The sequence below is a fragment of the Manis pentadactyla genome, chromosome 2, assembly GCF_030020395.1.
Source record: "Manis pentadactyla isolate mManPen7 chromosome 2, mManPen7.hap1, whole genome shotgun sequence".
NCBI lineage: Eukaryota > Metazoa > Chordata > Mammalia > Pholidota > Manidae > Manis > Manis pentadactyla.
Window position 1 is genome coordinate 150,274,814 of NC_080020.1, and position 19,564 is coordinate 150,294,377.

Sequence of the window (19,564 nt, forward strand, 5' to 3'; positions counted from 1 at the left end):
ATTTCCTGAAGCCCCCTGCCATCTTTCTCATTTGATGGACCACATCCTCCGGTGGCTTCTTGAGGAAGTGTGAAGACAAAGTAAAAGACTTTAGAGACTTGGCACACCACCAAATCTCTACTCTCACTCTGTAGAGATAATTTTGGCTGAGGGTAATAATATCCCCTCAGAGTTTTTAAAGTATTGCCATGTCATTTTCTAGTTTCTGATGCTGCTCTTGGAGAATCTGAGAGCATTCCAACACTTGACACTTAGTAACAAGACCCATCCTACCCCTCTACCTGGCTCTGCCCAGTGTGTAGGGTCCTCTTTTTAAGGTGATACATGTGCCTATGCATGGAACTTTTTCATTCATTGTGCTGGGTACTCAGTAAACCTTTCAATTCAGAAATTCTAATTCCTTAGTTCTGGAAACTTTTCTTGAATTATTCCTGTAAATTTTCCCTATAGTGTTCACTTCCTGGACCATCTATTAAATGAAAGTTAAACCACCTAGATTGATTCTGTTTTTCTTCTGTTCTATTCCCCATAAACTCTTCTCCACACCCCACACCCCAACCTACCCCCTTTCTGAGAATTTTAATTTATAAAATTTTTCAAAAATTCTTATTTTCTGAATATCCTCATGGGCACATTTTCTCTTTTTAAGGATGCTAAGATCCTGTATATGTGCAAGTGTGTATGTATGAGATGCCTTCTGTTTCCTAGAATTGTCTTGATTTCCTTCAAGTTCCTTTTTCTATCTGTTTTAGAATCTCTCATGTTAAAGATTCTTCTCAGTGTCCCTGATCTTGGCTGTCCATTCACATTTAGTATAGTAAAGAGCAAACTGTAAGGGCTGTGATAGCACTTGACAAATAGTAGGCTTTCGAGTACGGTGGCTGTGAGGCAGTATGATCATTTCACAGGGGCCTTATTTCCCTTGGCTAGAAATATCTTCAGAGAGGAATACCTGCAATATTCTGAGAATCGCCCAATATTCCACCTGGGTTGGAAAGGCTATAGCAAAAGGAGGTGGCACTGTAATTAGCACGGTTGCCAGCATCATGGGAGCTGAGGGAGGTAAGCATGCTTACAGTCAGACTGATTAGTATTTTGATTTCCACTTAATGCCCTTGCTTCAGTCTCCCTCTCTTTAAATCCACAGTTGTGCGACTTCTCTGTGCTATGAGTTTCTGGCTCATCTTTTTCTAAGTAGTACATACCTGCTCCTGCTGGGGAGAGGGAGCACAGTGGCCTGGCTGCATGGAGTTGGGAGGGTCTAACTGCTCCATATATATAGTTTTCTCCTCTCATTTTTTTACTTGCTTCTGGGATCTACAGTACCAGCCTCTTAAAGTGTTTACCATGCACTATTTAATTTCTACAATTTGGTTTCCTTTCTTGTTCTTGCTGTCATTGTTTATACCATTTTTGTTTTTTCACAGTCATTTCACTGGATTTCTCTAGGAAAGTGAGGCAAGCATCAAGCTGTTTTTGTTCAGCTGTTTTCCAAAGTCAATATAACTATGTGCCATTATTTAAATGAAGTAATTAAAAATTATTATAATAGGTTTAGCTCAAAATACTCATCATTAAATAACAGCAGCCGGACTTCTTACAGACAGGGAGACTACAGTGACGATCTCAGCTGTCAAATGAAAGCCTCTGAGAGGCTTTTTCTTCTTAGTTTCCTGTGGAAGTACTGTATTCTTGGTTACTAGTCAACACACACAACATAAGCACCTTGAGAGCAGGAACCACGTTTTACTCATCTTTTGCCCCCTGTAGTAAATGTCATAATATTTATTTGAACTGAATCCAACCCTCACAACCAGCAAGTGTCATCCAAGACAAAATCCACTGTGATTTTATCTCCACCATGTAGCATCAGGAATAACGAGAACAGAATCCATTCATATCACAAAACCAAATCAAATCATAAAGCCATCTCCTCTTCAAGACCACCTAGTATGTACATAATAAAGGCTTGAATAATGGGTACATTTGGATAGTGCCTCACACTTTACACAACACATTCTTCGTGCCTCAGGATAGTCTGAAGGTCTGTATAGTACTTTCAGGTGGCTCTGGAACTCACATTAGAGATCTCAAGTCCAGAAGTCCACTTAAGAATGGGTGTAAATTTTAAGAACAAGCCTTTTCTTTCCAGAGATACACCTAGGGCTACAAATGACTGATTCATTCACTTGAAAAATATTTACTAGGCACCATGGATACAAAAAGATGAATCAGACACAGCTCCTCTCCACCAAGTCTTGTAGTTAAGCCATACACTTAAAAAAACCCAAAAGACAACTGGAAAGCAGGAAGTTTCCCAGGGCTAGCTCACTGAAGTCCTGATTGGGAGACCAACCGGGTGACAGGACCAATAGCCAAGAAAAAAAACAATGCAGTCAGCGACTGCTCTGCCACATCACGCCCTTAGTATCTGCAGCTGTGAACTGGGACAAGAGCAGGAATTTAAACTACCTACCATGAAAACCACTATAGTCTAAATAGGCCCTCAATTTGGAATGGGTGGTGAGTGGTGGTGCGGAATAATTACAAGTAAAAAAAAAAAAGCCCTTAGTAAACACATCTTAATAGATGGTTAATGGGGAAAGTGGGCCTCTTGTAATAGAATCTCAAAAGACAATGGCCAAAAATAAAACACACATACCATTGACCATCAACTAAGTAACATCAATCCTTATTGGATTAACCTTATTCTGTGATTTCAAATAACAAAACCCAACAGATTCTAATGAACATGCCTTTTCAGGTTTACCCCACTAAGGACAAACATAATATAATCCTAGAAGGATTTGCAAACTTGTGTCATTATTTTTTTTTAAATCATTCTTTCTTTAAAAACCAAATCAAACAAGTTGAAAGACTGCATGATACTATAAAGTGATTTTCAAATCTCTCAAATTATAAAGATTTCTTCATTACTTAAAATTTTCTAAGCATACCTGGGTAAATATGTATTTCTCCAACTACGCTTTAATTATCTTTAAGTTCCCTTTCTACTTTGTTACTTAAAAGCAATGCTTTCATCTCATAATTCTAAAAACTTGTCTAAATAGGTCATACTGATAATAGTGAGGTCCATTTAAATACACTCCACTGGGCTTACCAGCTTTAATAGAAACTAACTTTAATAAACTAGTCTATTCTTCAGAGTCAGCTATTTCCAAGAACTTCTGAGGGTCATGTTAGTGTGCATACATACCACCAACCTTTGAGTTTTTAAAGTGCAAGTTCTGATGAAGCCTTACTAGAGAAATTATTTGCTTCTCCCCAAAGACAATTCTTTCTCATCTTGAAGCAACTAATAGTGTTTGCGGAATTGAACTAATTCTTACAAAGTTTAACTATAAAATATAACCAAGCGCTAGACTGGGACGCCAAAAGAACATTTAAGAACTTATAAGGAGTTCTGATAAACAAGACGGCTACCCTCTGGCCAAACAATGTAGCTGCTGCCTGCAGAGAAAGCAACAAGGCTTGGCTGTAGAGGTACCTCCATGCCCTGGCACCATGATCACTGCATGCATTAAAGCTGGAACCGTAAAATAAGGAGCACTGTGCTAAATAAGCTCTCCATGTTGCATCACATGCAAATGATCCACCAAACACCGGTCTCTGCGTCAGCAAAGAGGGGTGAAATAATGGTTCCACTTCTTTAAAATGCATGGAAACCCTGCTGGGGTGAAGGAGTTCACAGAGCCTTCCTTCTAAGATCTTGCAGCCAAGGAATAAACAGTAAATCATGGCACGGTTTATTATTTTTTTCTTAAAAACTCGTCTGTTTTATTGATTTCCCTATTTAGCTTCAGTAGTAATCTTGCTTCACACAGAAAAATCCTTCCTTCTATTTTCCTTTTTTAAACATTTCTTCCCCTTCTACCCTCCTCTCTTAAAATTTTAGTCACTTTGTAGTTTGCAGAAATACTTGCAGAAATGAATGTAACCATTGTGTCCTCTCGGTGCCAGAAAGGCAAAACACAGAGTGCTGGGCTCATGCCAGCATTACCTCTACTTGAGGGAGCAGATGCCCCGAATCCCAGTGACAACAGCGACTGCAGGGCTGAACATTTTGAAAGGAAAGATGACAAAGACGGGGATTCTTTTTTTAAATAGCTGCAGAAGGATTCTGAGACAGGGAAGTGCTGAGTATCCTGTCAGCACTGTTCAGTAATAGAAGAGAGGAACGAACAGCAGAAGAAGTGACGCAGCCCGCTGTCAATGGTATGTATGTTTTATTTTTGGCCATTGCCTGACTGGATCCAGGTGATGCACAGGTAGCATCCAGAGCACAGGTGTCATGGCCATCTTCCCAGAAGGGGAAGACTGGGAGGAGACAGGGAACTGATTTGTATGTTTTTAAGAAAAGGGTAAGTTCTAATCTTGAATGAAAGTTTTAACTCCTATCTATAGTAAAAAAAAATCATTTAAACAGAGTTTTTTTGTTGTTTTAAAGTGCTACTGTTATGATGGCACCACAGCTTGCTGAAAACACATCTTCTTTCTAAGAAATCTTCTTTCTCCTTTCTGCTGGCTTACTGAAGTAGCACACACTCACCATAAAAAATGTTATCTTGCTTTTACCAATAATTTGACAGTCTCTTGGAGGTCAAAATGCAAATGTATAGACTAGGAGACAGAAACTTAGTTAAACACGTTAACAGGTTCAAAAACATATCCAAAGTATACCGACTAACGTAGTAATCTTAGATTACTAATAGGGTTTTTCTCCAGGACAAAACCTTATTTAACATTTTTATTAAACTTAGACAAAGAACAAAAAAACATACTAATTATAAATACATGGATGCCATGGGAGTATGGAGAAATAGTTAATAAGTACCAAATCAAGATTCAGTGAAACAAGAGCACAAAACCATTAAGTTAAAATGACAGCATAATTCAATATTCTTTCATTTTTGCTCAAAAAAGGAAAATGAATAGAGTGGGGAAAACAGCTGGCCTGTGAACAATTTTTATGTATAAACAAAATTAGAGGCAAAGTTTTAGATGAGCCAAAGGTGCTATGATACATCTAAATGTGAAAGGTAATACAGTCACAGGACAGCTTTTTGATTGAGGAAGATCATTTCCATATGGGTTCTGAATCTGGATGATACACCTAAAGCAAGCTGAGAAAAAAGAGTGGATCCCAAAGAGAAAAGCTGGAGGAGCAAGTCAAGTATCTGAAGAGCTGTGAGGGACAGGACAGGAGCAGCCACCAGGAGGATGTGGCTGCAGGAGCTCTGCAGGCTCCCCTCTCCTCCTGAGGAGACCAAGGGAAAGGGAAACATAAACAAAACCTCGTTTTCAGCAAAACTCAGAGACAGACTCGAAAATATCTGCAAGGACTTCCAAGATCTCTAGTTCACAAAGGAGCCAAGGAGGAAGCAGCAGAGAAAAACAAACTGTTTTCTTTCCTAGAAGCAGCAAATTTCAAAGAGTACCAAAGGAAGGGAGGAATATATATATACACAGGCATACTTTTGACATCTTGCCAGTTTGATTTCAGACCACAGTAAGGGAAATACCTCAATAAAGTGAATAAATGAATTTCTTTGGTTTCCCAAAAGTGCACATAAAGAAATTATGATAACACTATACTGGAGTCTATTAAGTGTGCAATAATAGCATCATGTAAAAAAAAAATGTGTATAGTGTACCTTAAATAATACTTTACTGCTAAAATATGCTAGCCAACATCTGACCTTCAGTAAATCGTGCTCTTTCTGCTGGAGGCGGTCTTGCCTCCATGTTGATGGCTGCTGACTCATCAGGGTGGTATCTGCTGAAGGCTGGCTGTGGCAAACTCAAGGCAGCAAGAAAGACTGCTGCATCAATGGACTCTTCCTTTCCCAAGTGAGTTCTCTGTGGCCTATGATGCTGACAGCTTTTTGCCCACAACAACACTTCCTTCAAATTGGAATCAATCCCCTCAAACCCTGCCACTGCTTTATCAACCAAGTTTACGTAATATCCTAAATGCTTCTGTCGTCACTTCCACAAAATCCTCACAGCATCTTCACCAGCAGATTCCATCTTAAGAAACCACTTTCTCTTTGCTGATCCATAAGCAGCAGCTCCTTATCTGTTTGAGATGCAGCAATGCAGTCCCACCTTCAGGATCCACTTCTAATTCTAGTTTCCACCACATCTACCTCCTCCACTGAAGTTTGGACCCCTCCAGGTCATCCATGAGGGTTGGCATCAACTTCTTCCAAACTCCTGTTGATATTTTGATCTCTTTCCATGAATTATGAACATTCTTAATGGTATCTTCGACAGTAAATCCATTCCAGAAGGTTTTCAATTTACTTAGCACAGATCCATCAGAGGAATAACTGTCTATGGCAGCTATAGCCTAAAAAATGTATTTCTTAAATAATAAGATTTGAATGTCAAAATGACTCACATTCATGAACATCAGAATGGATGCTGTGTTAGCAGGCATGAAAATAACATTAATCTCAGTGCACACTTCCACTACAGCTCTGGGGTGACCAGGTACATTGTCAATGTGCAGTAATCTATCTTTTTTCCAAGCAGTAGGTCTCAACAATGGACTTCAAATATTCAATAAACCATGTTGTAAGTAACTGTACTGTCATCCAGGCTTTGTTGCTCCATTTATAAAGCACAGGGAGAGAATATTGAACATAATTCTCAGGAGCCCTAGGATTCTCAGAATGGTCAATGAGCACTGGCTTCAACTTTCAAAGTCACCAGTTACATTAGCTCTTCACAAAAGAGTCAGCCTGTCCTTTGAAGCCCTAAAGCCAGGCACTGACTTCTCTCCAGCTATGAAAGTCCTAGGTGGCACTGTCTTCCAATAGGAAGCTGTTTCACCTGCACTGAAAATCTGTTTAGTGCAGCCACCACCTTCATTAATTATCTGCGGTAGATCCTCTGGATAACTTGCTACAGCTTCTCCATCAGCACACTGTACTTTCTTCATCATTCACCCTGCACTTTGATGTTATGAAGATGGCTTTTCATGAACTTCATAAACCAGCCTCTGCTAGTTCCAAACTTTTCTTCCACAGCTTCCTCACTTCCCTTGGCATTCCCAGAACTGGAGGGTCAGGGCCTCCCTCTGGACTGGGAAGTGTTGTGGCTGGTTCCATTTTCTACCCAGACCACTACAACTTCCTCCATATCAGCAAATAAAGCTGCTTCGCTATCTTAAATCCATGTGGTCACTGGAGCAGCACTTTTAATTTCCTTCAAAAACTTTTCCTCTGCATCACGATTTGGCTAAACTGTTTGGTTCAAGAGGTCGAGCTTTCATCTTATGTCCACTTTTGACGTGCCTCCCTCACCAGGCTTAATCATTTCTAGTTTTTTATTTAAGTGAGAGACATGTGACTCTTCCTTTCACTTAGACGCGATTGTGGAGTTATTAGCTGGCCTAATTTTAATAGTGTTGCACTCAGGGAATAGGGAGGCCCCAGAAGAGGGAGAGAAATGGCAGAACGGCTGGCCAGTGGAGCAGTCAGAACAAACACCACTTACTGATCAAGTTCACCATCTTACATGGGCGCTATTCATTGCACCCCAAAACAATTATGACAGTAACATCAAGTATCACTGATCACAGACCATAATAACAAATATAATGGAAAAATTTGAAATACTGGGAGAATTACCAAAATGTGACAGATTCATGAGTGAGCAAGTACTGTTGGAAAAGTGGTGCAGGCTGACTTGTACAACATAGGTTGCCACAAACCTTCAATTTGTAAAATTTGCACAACCTTTGAGTACAACAAAACAAAGTGCAGTAAAATGAGGTACACCTGTACATATATGTATTCCTTGAAGATGGGGGGAACCCATGAGGAGCAAAAGCACTAACCCCTCCCTGCAAACACAGCTCAGAAACACTAGTGGTGGGTGGCACAAGTCCTTAGCCCCAGGGGACGTGATTTTACGACAGCTGCAAAGGAAGGACTATCTTCACTGCTTCCCCACAACCTTGACTTTGAGGCCATTATTCTGCTAGTCACTGGGAGGCAGTTGTTATCTCTTCCAGTTTTAACTGTCATTTATCTTATCAATGAGACTAGCCATCTCTACCCTCTATGCTAGTAACAAAAGGAACCTCTACTTCCCAAACAGTTCTAACTGATGACCAGTTAAGGGCTATTATGGCTCAAATATTCCCAAACTGCCTTCTGGGACCTAAAGTAGCCAGGTGAGTAAGCAGAAACTAGATCACCAAGAATCCAAATCAGAGGATACCATTCATGCAAATGTTCCCCATTTCAGTCCCAGCTCCATCTTTCCTGATTAAAGAGGTATAAAAAGGCGACTGAGTAGCAGGCATCCCTAATTCTCTGGCCTCTGTTTAGCTAATATAACAAAATGGCTTTAAAACTTCAGTTCCTCTTCGTGAGCCCCTGCAGGCCTTCACTCTGTAATCCTCACTCCCCACTGCAGACAGATGCTGGATAATGGACACCTACCTCACAACCAGTTGGGCTGAAGGCAGCCCCCATGAGCTCTAACTAGCCCAGGGCCTGGCCCGTCAGGGCATAAACCAGCAAACTAACCTGCTTTGGTACTTGAGGGAAAACAGAGCCCAGAGTCAGAAAAGACAATGGGGAATAGCATATAAAGGGCTGACTGAGAAATGCTGCAGCCTCAAAACTCAAGCATTCACCTGTCAGTCCAAATGATCAGCAACTCAAGCAAACCGCAGAACCCACTCCAAGCTTCTGTCATGTGCAAAGGGTGATGAAAACAGTCTTTAAAATACTACAAAAGAGTTTGCAAATCAACTGCTAAAAGAGTTATTACATAAACAGCAATGCTGTCCCCACTACAGAGGAAAGTTTCATCCTGTATGTTCCTCGACAAACTCTGGCTGAGTATTTCCACTCCCCTTAGACAGGTACTGGTTTTCTAACCTCAGGGCAAATTAGTGTTTTCAGAATTTCAGAATTCAGACTATAAACACAAAACGAAACAAAGATCTCCTCACAAAATGTACTTTAAATAGCCTGAGCTACAGCTTGCAATTTTATTTAGACTCCTCTGCATAGTGTCAATGGAGCGCTTTTGTGTTGTTTTGGGTTCTTTTTCTGGTGTGAAGATAAAGGTGAAACAATAAGGTACATGAATTAAATGGAAACAGAAACTATTAAGAGGGAGAAATTTGGAGCTGTGAAATATATAGCAAAAGGCAAGCAGGAGAAGAAAGCTGAAAGACTCTTTTGAGCCCCAAGTGAAATACAGGGAAATAATGCTTCTATGAATTAAAAAAAGAAAGATGTGGGTAGCCAACCACATTCCGTATGTCACTAGTACTGATGAGTTACATGAGCAGGTAGCAGGACATGTACTTCCCCTCCACAGGACATAACTCACCCCACACTAACGACCAAACTATGGAATACCATCTGTGTTACACCCAATATAATTCTTTTATTTGTGCCTTACTCTTAAATGTACCTCAAGTTGAGGCATTTATAAAGAAAAACTAAAGTTAGGGCATTGGTAGAAAAATGTTTTTCTTGGAAAAAGTCTGAAGTTTCAGAAAAGCACATACACATACACCTGGACCCAGAGGCCACGAGTGGGAAAAAAATCAGGCCAAGCTGGAGCTAACCAACTTAACCACCAGAGACACTGCCATCAGAGGCTGGCTGTGTGGCGCCGTGCTTGCGGCCCTGCTGCCCTGCATCCAACACAGTGTGCAGAGTAATGTGGGGCAGGTTCTTGAAGTCTTTACAAGGAATGAAAACACTTCTAAGACCTCAAGGAATTGTGAAGGCCTGCAAGTGTGAAAGTCTACGTTTTCCTGCAGAAGTTACTTGAACAGCTAAGCCAGGGGAACAGTATTACCTCAGGAGGCTACAGAAACATTCCTTTGAGTGCCTGGGCACCAATGGAATAAAGAGAGAGCAAACGGACATTTTCCTTTTTCTACCTCCTCCAGTCGCCGCCTCTGCTCTTTCTGCTGCTCGATGCGTTTCTGTCTCTCTGCAAGCAGCTGCCGTTTATACTCTTCCTGCTCCCGGAGCTGTTGCTCCTGCAGGAGCTGCTGTCTCCGCAGAGCCTCAGACCGTTCCTTGTTCTCCTGTTGCAGCCTCAGGAAGTCCCGACGAAGAGTCGACTCACCAGGCACATTAACAATGGAGCTGAAGGAGGAGACTGAGTGTTCAGGGTACAGCAGGCAAGTCACCCTTCGTGAGGGGTGGCCCGGCAGGCTGGTGCACTCCTATCCCATCCTCTCAATGAGTTCCTCCCACTCTGACAGGCAACAAATAAATCCACGGGAGTAACTGTATCTACAACGTAATGGTACTGTAGCCTATCCTCTTTTATCTGTTTCACATGCATCTTAAAACTCTCTCTCCTGGTTGTCTGCCTGACAAGACACCTCTACTTAGGACTCCCCATCAACTCTAACTCTGTAAAATGGAAAGCTGACATCACCATCTTTCACTTCCTTAATCCCTCCCTGGCCACCTAGTTTCCTATCAGTAAAAGCAACATCATGTTCCAGGTCTATCAGGATAGAAATATCAGCATAATCTTCAGTTCTTACCTCTCCTTCATCTTCCTCATCTGGTCCAAGACCTGTCATGTACCCCCTCCCGCTTCCTTCAATTCCAGGGACAGCAGTTGAGCCCACGTGGGTCCCAAGAATTAGCCACTGCAGACATCAATTACACACAGCACCTTTCCTAGCTGGTCTCCCTGTTGAGAGTCCCTTTCCACTTCCAGGACATCCAGGATAAATGGCAAATCAATCTCCTTAAATGGCCTCTTTCATTTCATCATGCTCTTAACCAAAAACAATTATACTGCTCATGAAATCAGTTCAAATTACTCTAAAATTTTTATTCGCAAATGGATTCAAATCTTCTATGTAAGAAGGAAAAGAAACTACAGTTTCTTCAACTAATTCTCTTCCCTCTCTACAGGTTCTCACAGGTCTTTCAACAAACACTTCCACCCTGAATTTAAGTTATGCAGAGCTGCAGCAGGAATGGCAGCTAGGCAAGACTATTATTGACAGTTTAAATTCTCAATTCCTTGATTAACTTAGTTATTACAAGATTCTCGTGTTACCATGCCTTCAACCTTCTGCTTCACTGTACATTGGGAAGCAGAGAGAACCAAATCAGAAACTCTAAAATGGATCAGGACAGAATATACCCCACAGAGAGGAAATGAAATGCTGGTAACCACACTTCTGGGAAGAGCAAAGCAATTACATTTTGGGAAAGACTGCTGTGTTTTTCAGTGGAAACCCTGGTGGCCCATGAGCAAGACAGTTCTTTGTGTGTGTGACCATCTTGCAAACCATTTACCACCCACGCCTGCTGGAGCCATTACTGCCAGAGGCAGGCTCCCCTTTCCAGGACCAAACACACCCCATATGCCTCCAAATGACTGGTAAGGGGGAACAACACAGTCTTGGTAAAGAACTAGTGGGTTAGAGGATTCGGGGCAAGATGTTTGCGGGAATCATCAAAGAACAGAGATGGATGGAAGGTAGTGAGGCACTTCCAAAGTAACTGAAACCCCATCTCCTCACAAAGCAGGACGCCAAGCAGCGGCTGCCTCAGTACCTTGGCTCTCCTTCCTGCTCAGGCACTTCCTCCTCCTCTTCCTCACTCCCACTGTACTCATACTCGGTTTCATCTATAAAGAAAGACAAGATAAATAGTTTGTAAATCATGACATGGGCCTGTAAAGGCAAGCATCTCCAAGGGCATTACAGCAGAAAACAAACAATGTATTCTTTGCAAGAATAAACATGTATGGGGGACTTGAGGGAAGAAGGTGAGTGACACTCAGTTCCTACAGTGAATGCTGCAAAATCCTGGGCCAGCCTTGCTGCCCATGCTCTCAAGGCAATTCCATCTGGGACACACTGCTGAGGGGGTGCAGGGCTGTGAGAGAGGCTTCGGAGCCCTCGATGCACAAGAAAAGGGGCTTAAGAGTGTCCACAAATTCAGGAAGTCCACTCTGATGCCAAAATTCAAAAGAACAAGCAAGATTTAGCTGCCCAAACTAATTAAGACAACTACACAGGTATTTGGTTATTTGTGGCACTTGGTAACAGGATGCCAGTTATCCAAATGATCTGGAAAGTTACCAAAACAGCAAGGTCAATGTGAACTAGAGACTACAGAAAAGAAGACTTCATGGAGATGGTGATGAAGCCTGCCTGCACCTTGCTGCACACAAGGGAACAGAGGGTGCTCTAGGCATTGGACACAGAACATGAAAGGATAGGAAAAGATACTGGCAACAGAAAGAAACCTAATAAATCAGCAGAAGGACACGTGCATGAAGTGTACAGTAAGAGAAAAGTTATCAGGCTGTAAGCGTGGTCCAGGCCTACCCACTCCATCTGTAGTGGAGCAAAGCAGTGAGAAGCCTCAGGGTTTCCTGAGCAGAAGAACATAAGCAACACACTGAGAATGATGGTCACAGCTGATGCTTGTCAAACCCTGAGCAACGTCCAGAGAACACAACATCTGTGATGCAGTGAAATGTGCAGCGACAATGATGTGCTCCTGAGGAGGAACATGAGAAGCATCCCAGGGCGACCAGCCGCAGTGACTGTGTAGCTGGTGGCAGTTTGGTGGCACAGCACCTCGCTCTGGTCAGCCATGCCAGGGGCCAGGCTGGACCCCAAATCCACCACTAGACAAGCTACTCAAGCACAAACCCACCACTCGGAAAGCAGCAGCCTATTTCGGCTGGCAGAAACCTAAAGGAACATTTTTAATATGAAAGTAAAAACAGATTGAATACCTTTCTCTCCTCTCTTCTTTCTAGTCCGGTCTATATGATCCTTAAGCTGGATTCTAACTTGCCTTTCATTTGGCTGATCCCTTATAAAAGGATGTTTCAAAAGCTGTTCTGTGGAGGGCCTCTGCATGTAATTCTTCACCAGGCACCCTTCTATAAAACTAAAAAATTTCTTTGACCTGTAAAAGGAAATAAAAAAAAAAAATCAAACTTCTACCACAAAGAGCAAAGCTCCAAAATACCGGTTAATTTATAAGCCTGAAAATAAAGAAGAGCTTTGAAATTCACTGTGACAGTCTGCAAATGCACAGGAACAACACAGGAGCTTCAGGACCGTTGTGGACTAAGCATTAACAACATGGCTTAAGAGTCACACACATCACTGACAACACTGCACAGACACAGAGCTACAAAGGAGTCAGATTTAAATAAATTGTTGCTTAAGAATAATCATTCCATCATGGGGTGGAAGAGGCCGGGGTGAAGGGAGGGTCTTGCCTAAATGAAGGCAGACAGAGGATAGGTGTCTGGAACCCAGAAGACAGACAGAGATGTGAAAAAGATAGTAAGTGGCCAAATGCTAGGGTGCTTAAACCTGATAATATGACATTTCAATCAGTTTCAGACTAGTTTACTTCCCAGTTCTCTGCACTGAATATACAGAGGTAGAAGTAATAGTTCTGAGGGGGCAATGACTCTTGTCACCAACATATGCCCTACCAGGCACTTTTATTTTTGCCTGCTTCTCCGTACCTGGCTCATGAAGACCCCCATCTCCAGCCTCGGTGAAGACTTACCTATCATAGCTTTTGACTCAGCTTGGATATTGTCCCTTTTGGTAAGCCTTTCCTGGTCTCATTCCAACCCTACCTGCCCTAAGTGAGGAACCTTTCTGCAGGGGTTGCCTGCATTTGGCAGTCCTTAGCATTACGTTTCTATCTATGTCACCCCTGCTGGTTTGAAATGGTACAGGCCAAGAGCTGGTTCCTACTTTTCAACTGGTTAGCAATGCCTAAGATTGAGCATGGCAGACCATGATAGGTATGTAATAAATTTTTGTTGAATGAATGAGTTATTCGGTCTTTAGAAATGTGACTTAGAAAATTAGTTCAGTTCTTTTCAATTAGTTCACCGCTTTAAGGAATCACTTCTATTATCTTATATTTCCTTCAAACACTTGTTTTCAATTCAACAAATATTTATGTGTGAACAATTTACATTTGTTTATGCTAGGCCCTATATGAAATACACATAGGAAACAAAGTGGAGGAAATTTACGTAGACACACAGTAGTTGTATAATAAAATGTAGAATGAAGAAAAATACTGCTGCAGTGGGTTAGACATCAAAACGAGTGGGATGTTTGACATTCCAAAGGCGGGAAAGAGAAGCCATCATTCCATAGTGATGGGAACAGGAACAAAGGTAGAAAAGTAATAGGAAATGATGAACTGCTTTCTGATGCTAATATAAGAAGTGGAAAAGAACAGAAAGATAGGTCAGGATCAGCTCAGAGCAGGGCCCCCGAAGTCACTCAAAGAAGTTGTTACTTCATCTGTGGTCAACGAGGACATGGGAGCTTCTACACAGTAGTAGAAGGCTCTAACATTGAGATTCCCAAACCCACTGTCCACAAGGATCATTCCAGAAGCTTATTAAAAATACAAATACCTGGGTTATTCCTCAGACCCAACAAGCCGGAAACACTGGGTTTGGAACCTTAAAAGATTCTAAAGGGATTCTCATATACTGAATATACACATTAACATTTGGGAATCAATGACCTGTAACATATTCTTTTAAATCAACTATTAAGTTCTTTTGACACAGAGTTCACGGCTACTTCTCCAAACATAGTAGAAATTTCCATCTGGTGGACAGGAAGACAGAAAATATAAGGAACAAAGGACTTTATATTTATAATTATGGTCCTTTACAATGAGAACAATGAGATAAATAGATGAAAATGCATCTAATCAAATTTAGTTAGAAAAAGTTTGGTGTAAGAACATAGGAAGAATATACTGTCATCTGTGCCTGTCTCTTTATATCACCATATTATACACACAGCGGTTAATCTAAAACAGTGAATAATGGGCAGAATAATCAAGAGTGGGGCCAGCTGACAAGGCTTATAAATTGTGAGATACCCTAAAGATAGAGAACACAAACTCCTTTCAATGAAACCTGACAGAGAAAAGGGGAAAATGCGTATTATTTAGTTCAGCATGAGCAGCAGACCTCACTCCTTGGTGGTATCTACTATACGCATTTGGTATCCCTTGGGTTGGCCATCTACGGGTGCCCAAAGTTATTGTGTCCCAATACAGGAGACCAGTTGAAGCTAAAACTTTTTTAACTTGTTTGCCTTAAAGAACATCTCCAAAAACTGCTAAGTGGAATTCAATAACCTGTTATCTGGAATGGAATGTGGTTAAAGGCAGTATAAAAGAATGAAGACAATCCTGCCAGTGGACAAAAGGTAGGGGGGAAAGGACAGCAAGAAGCAGAGAAAAAAAAGAAAACAAGAGTGAAAACATGGGTGTGCACATGTAATCCAGAGATGGAAAACTATAGAACACCAGATGGGCACCCACAGAGAAAGAACAGACATAAATAGCCAAGAGGGCAAGTCGAGGCCAGGAGGAGGCTTCCCACTGAGATTTTGTGCCTATTTCAGAATTCAAGCCAAGATCCTGAGAGGAGACGATATTAACTGAATAACTAGAGAAAAGAGCTTCAGGGTGGAAGTAAGACGACAGTGGGTATGCATTAAGGGGAGATGAGCCCAGGAAAACACAGAAGAGAGGTGACAGGTCCACGTGCAAGAGGAGCCTGAGTGGGAACCAGAAAAGGTTGCGGGGGGGGGGGGACTCAGAAGAAAGTTTGAGAGGGAACAATTCTCAGGCAGAAAATAAAACACTGCCCTCTCCCTTCAAGATTTTTAAACCTAAACCAAACCAAAACTTTCCCACACTGCTGTGATTCTCAAAGTTCTCGCCAGTAAAGGTCATCATCACCCACTCCATGGACACCAGTTTTTGTTTAGCAAGTGTATGAGAGCTGCAGGGAGAAAGAAAGGTGGCAACTCAGAGGATGGTTCCTCTGATGTGTTCTTCTGGAATGGAAAGGGACACGTCCACTTTGGTGTTTTGCAAATTGTTACAGGAAATGCCTTCAATAATATTAAAATGCTGCTTCACCTGAGGAACTACAAGTCAGTACAGCTGTGCTTTCTCATGTGAAAATGTTCAGCAGTACATTACACTTGAAAGTGTGTTTAAATATTAAAATGGAACTTCTTTCTGTAACCATGTTACAGTGTTTCACACGGTCACTTGTCGATGTTCTGTAATTGGAAGAGAATGTATCAAGAAAAAAATTTTTTTTAAATCAATACACTTTTCAACTGTTGTTTTGGGGCACTGGTTCTCCTGTTCTTTGGGAATTAGAATGGCCAGAATTTGTCTCAGAGTCAAACTAAAATGAAGAAAATTTTAAAAAAAAGGAAAAGAACAAGGACAACAAAGACAATACATAGCTTACCATTTTTTTGACTTCAGCCGGGGAGGAGGGTTTCTGGGGATGAGAAACAGTGCTCTCATTGGATGCATGTCACAGAGAGCTGGGGAGAGGAGATGGGTGGGTCAGCACGGCACTGATTTTACTCATTCTTGATTTCCAGGGCTTGCTCATCTTATTAAACGCTCTGTTTCATCATCTGCTTTGATAAGCTTTATGTCAAGCAGCTAGACATCTAGTTATGAACCCTAGGACATACCTTGAATTCCCATCTAAACATAGCAAAATACAAGGAGGACAAGAGCAACAAGAACATACAATTTCAAGTAGACATTGGAAAGTTCTTGTAAATCAAAGATAAACACTGACTCAGTCTTAAAAGAGTTAAAAGCTTCAGTTTCTAAACCACCTCTAAGATTACAATGAAAACAACTTTATTTTGGCAGGGTTGTTGTGAGGGTTAAATTTTGACACTGCTTGTAAAGGCCATCACACACTGCCTGGAATACCGTGAGCAGAGTCAAGCCCCCTCAAGATGTCCCCTGTTCATTGTTATAGCTAATATTACTATGAAAAGGCAGAAATGTGGGAGCAAAATGGGATTGTTTCATTCTGTGCAATTACTGTTTTGTATTCCTATCACTTGCCCAGTAAAGGCATGCTGGGTACACGTGTACATCTTACTACGTCACAAGAGGAAATATGCACTGTTCTGTGTTTATTTACCTCCATGAGAAACTTACAAGGCAGCTAGAAAACAGGGGCCAAAGAAGAAAATCTACTCCCATTGTGAAAGAAAACTGAGACAAAGGGTCATCAGGCAACACTTCCTGGTCTCAATTCCACAGAGCGAAACACAAGGGGACATATGTTTGAGACTGACATCCATTTCAATATTGCAAACTGATTTCCAGCTGTTGGTAATTCATTTTCATTCATTCAACAAATATTTATTCAGCACCAACTACATACCAGTTATACATTCTTTGTGTATCCCCTTTTTTGGGGGGACCAGTAGAAATGCTATTTTTTCTTTTGTTCTCTGCAATTCTCTAACCTTGTCCCTGCTCAAAATCAGTTTTATGAAGTTGCCGTTGATATTAAGCAAAGGAGAAGCGAAATTTCATAGGTAACACAAAAAAATTTGTTATACAGATAAGAAGCTAATGCCTACTTGTAAAGTCAGAACATAAATAATACTAAAATTTCAAGTGTTAGGACCACTTTCACTGAATATTAAGATTAAATTATAAAAGAAAAATTACTATCTATTATCTGAGGTCAGCATAATTTCAGTCACACATATGAATACAATTTCAATAAAAAAATGTAGCTTACAGACCTCTGGGATATCTCCGAAAGGAATAGCAGATGCTAAGAATTCCTTTTACATCTAAAACTTTATTAATGATTCCTTCATCTAAATGCCCCACTAGGAATGGCTTTGCCCATGAAGCTGCTCCTTTTGAATTGAAGCCTACAGACTAGATTTAAGTTAATTTAACAAGCTGGGCTAAATAGGAAGGAATATTACTTACGGGGAGCACCTTCTGCCATCTCAATGGCTGTAATGCCACAAGACCAAAGGTCGCTCTGCAAAAATAAAACAGTTTTGTTATGGGTACCGTATAAGATATGAAGCCACTACCTTACCATTGCTGGTTACTCATACAAATGATATAAAGGCATTCTTTGGTATAGAAACTGAAAGGAAGTTCGCCAGGAAATTAAAAGCACAAACACGTTCTTAAGAACGCTTTCCAAATGAATAAATGATAAACTAAAGACAGAACAGATTTGTTAATCAGAACTGCTCCTTATCTATGAATGAGTTAGAGAAGGTCCATATAAAAGCCTCTAACTGCCCGCCACATGCTCTGTTCAATGTTTCATTTCTTTATAAGCATTCCGTAATTCAGACTCCTAGCCCAAATTTATGTTCATGTTAATATCTCAAACTTAATTAAGATGTCAAAAGATTAAAGGCTAAAAACAGTCTTTAAAACAACAAAAAAATAAAAATAAAGGTCCACAGCTGAATTAATAAAAATCTACCACAGTGCACTAATTTGAATCACACTGCTGAGTCTCTCTACTCTCTCCTGAAGTCTAATGTGGGATGAGCAGTACGTCAAACTGACTTTCTGTGCATGGAATCTTTTCTGATTTCTCTAAAATATTCATTTAAAAATGTCAATTTCAACTTTATTCCCCAATCAAATATAAGTTCTATGAGGACAGGCATTTCTGTTTTATTCACCTTTGTGCCCCCAGAATAGTGACTTGCATATGGTAGGCACTCAAATAAACATTGGCTGATGAACGAATCCAAACAAGACTTTTAAAATGCAGATAATGAATGGCTATTATCATTAGCATTCTTTTGTTTATATGCTATTCCAACAGAGGAATTAGTTAATGTTGCTCAGTCTAAGGGTTTTCTAAAAAACCTATAATTATGTTACAGAATTCAAACACAAATGCTTGATTACAAGAATGAGGATAAGTCCATGAACTTCTCCATTATTTTTATGGAGTTTTCTATTCCATTGGGGTGCAAAGGAAGGGTTCATCATGGCAACCCTGTGACTGATCTTGGCAGCTTCAGTGGTGCAGTAAGCAGATGTTCTGCACCCCCAGAAAAAGAAATATGAACTATACCCGTCTTCTCTGAGGAGAGCTTGCTAAGAACGTTTTCCTACTAATTAAGTATCTCCACTTTATAGGAAACTAAACGACATTACGAAGACAGCAAAGGTAAAATTCAGAAGTGTCAAGACAAATCTAATAGGTGGAATACTGTCTCTTCAGCAAATCAGTGTACTAAAAAAAAAAAAAAAAAAAGTGGGGGGGTGTAGAAAAAGGAGGAATAATCTCAATTAAAAGATACCCAATGGCCAAACAATCAACTACCATGTCTTGTCCTGTGTTGAATACTGGTTTGGACAAACCAGGTGTAAACCAACTGGATCTAATTATGGATGTTGTATTAAGTTCTTTCTAATTTTCTTAGTGTTTTGGGTATGTTGGAAAATGTTCCCGAATTTTGGAGATGTGTAATGACTCATTTAAGAGTGAAAAGTCACAAAGTCTGTAGTCTATTTTAAAATACATCCAGCATGTTAAAAAATAAAATAAAAATCCCTCTGCACCACAGACTTAAATTGAGTTTCACTAATAGGGTATTTATAATAAATATTAAAATACACTAAAGAGTGTTAAGATATTAACATAATTTTGAAAATCATTAAAGGTA

The 19,564-nt window shown here is 40.6% G+C and overlaps 1 protein-coding gene across 50 annotated transcripts in view; it reads right to left on the bottom strand.

Annotated features, from left to right (window-relative positions):
• Positions 1 to 19,564, bottom strand: part of MAP4K4 (mitogen-activated protein kinase kinase kinase kinase 4) — a 197,964-nt gene that overhangs the window by 41,400 nt on the left and 137,000 nt on the right. For all 50 annotated transcript variants that reach the window (XM_057496893.1, XM_057496902.1, XM_057496894.1 and 47 more), the window contains 5 exons: positions 17,847 to 17,901; positions 16,333 to 16,411; positions 12,790 to 12,965; positions 11,595 to 11,667; positions 9,944 to 10,154 (listed from right to left, as the gene is read on the bottom strand). In XM_057496893.1, the coding sequence (XP_057352876.1) occupies positions 9,944 to 10,154; positions 11,595 to 11,667; positions 12,790 to 12,965; positions 16,333 to 16,411; positions 17,847 to 17,901 (594 nt within the window). The remainder of the gene's footprint in view (positions 1 to 9,943; positions 10,155 to 11,594; positions 11,668 to 12,789; positions 12,966 to 16,332; positions 16,412 to 17,846; positions 17,902 to 19,564) is intronic.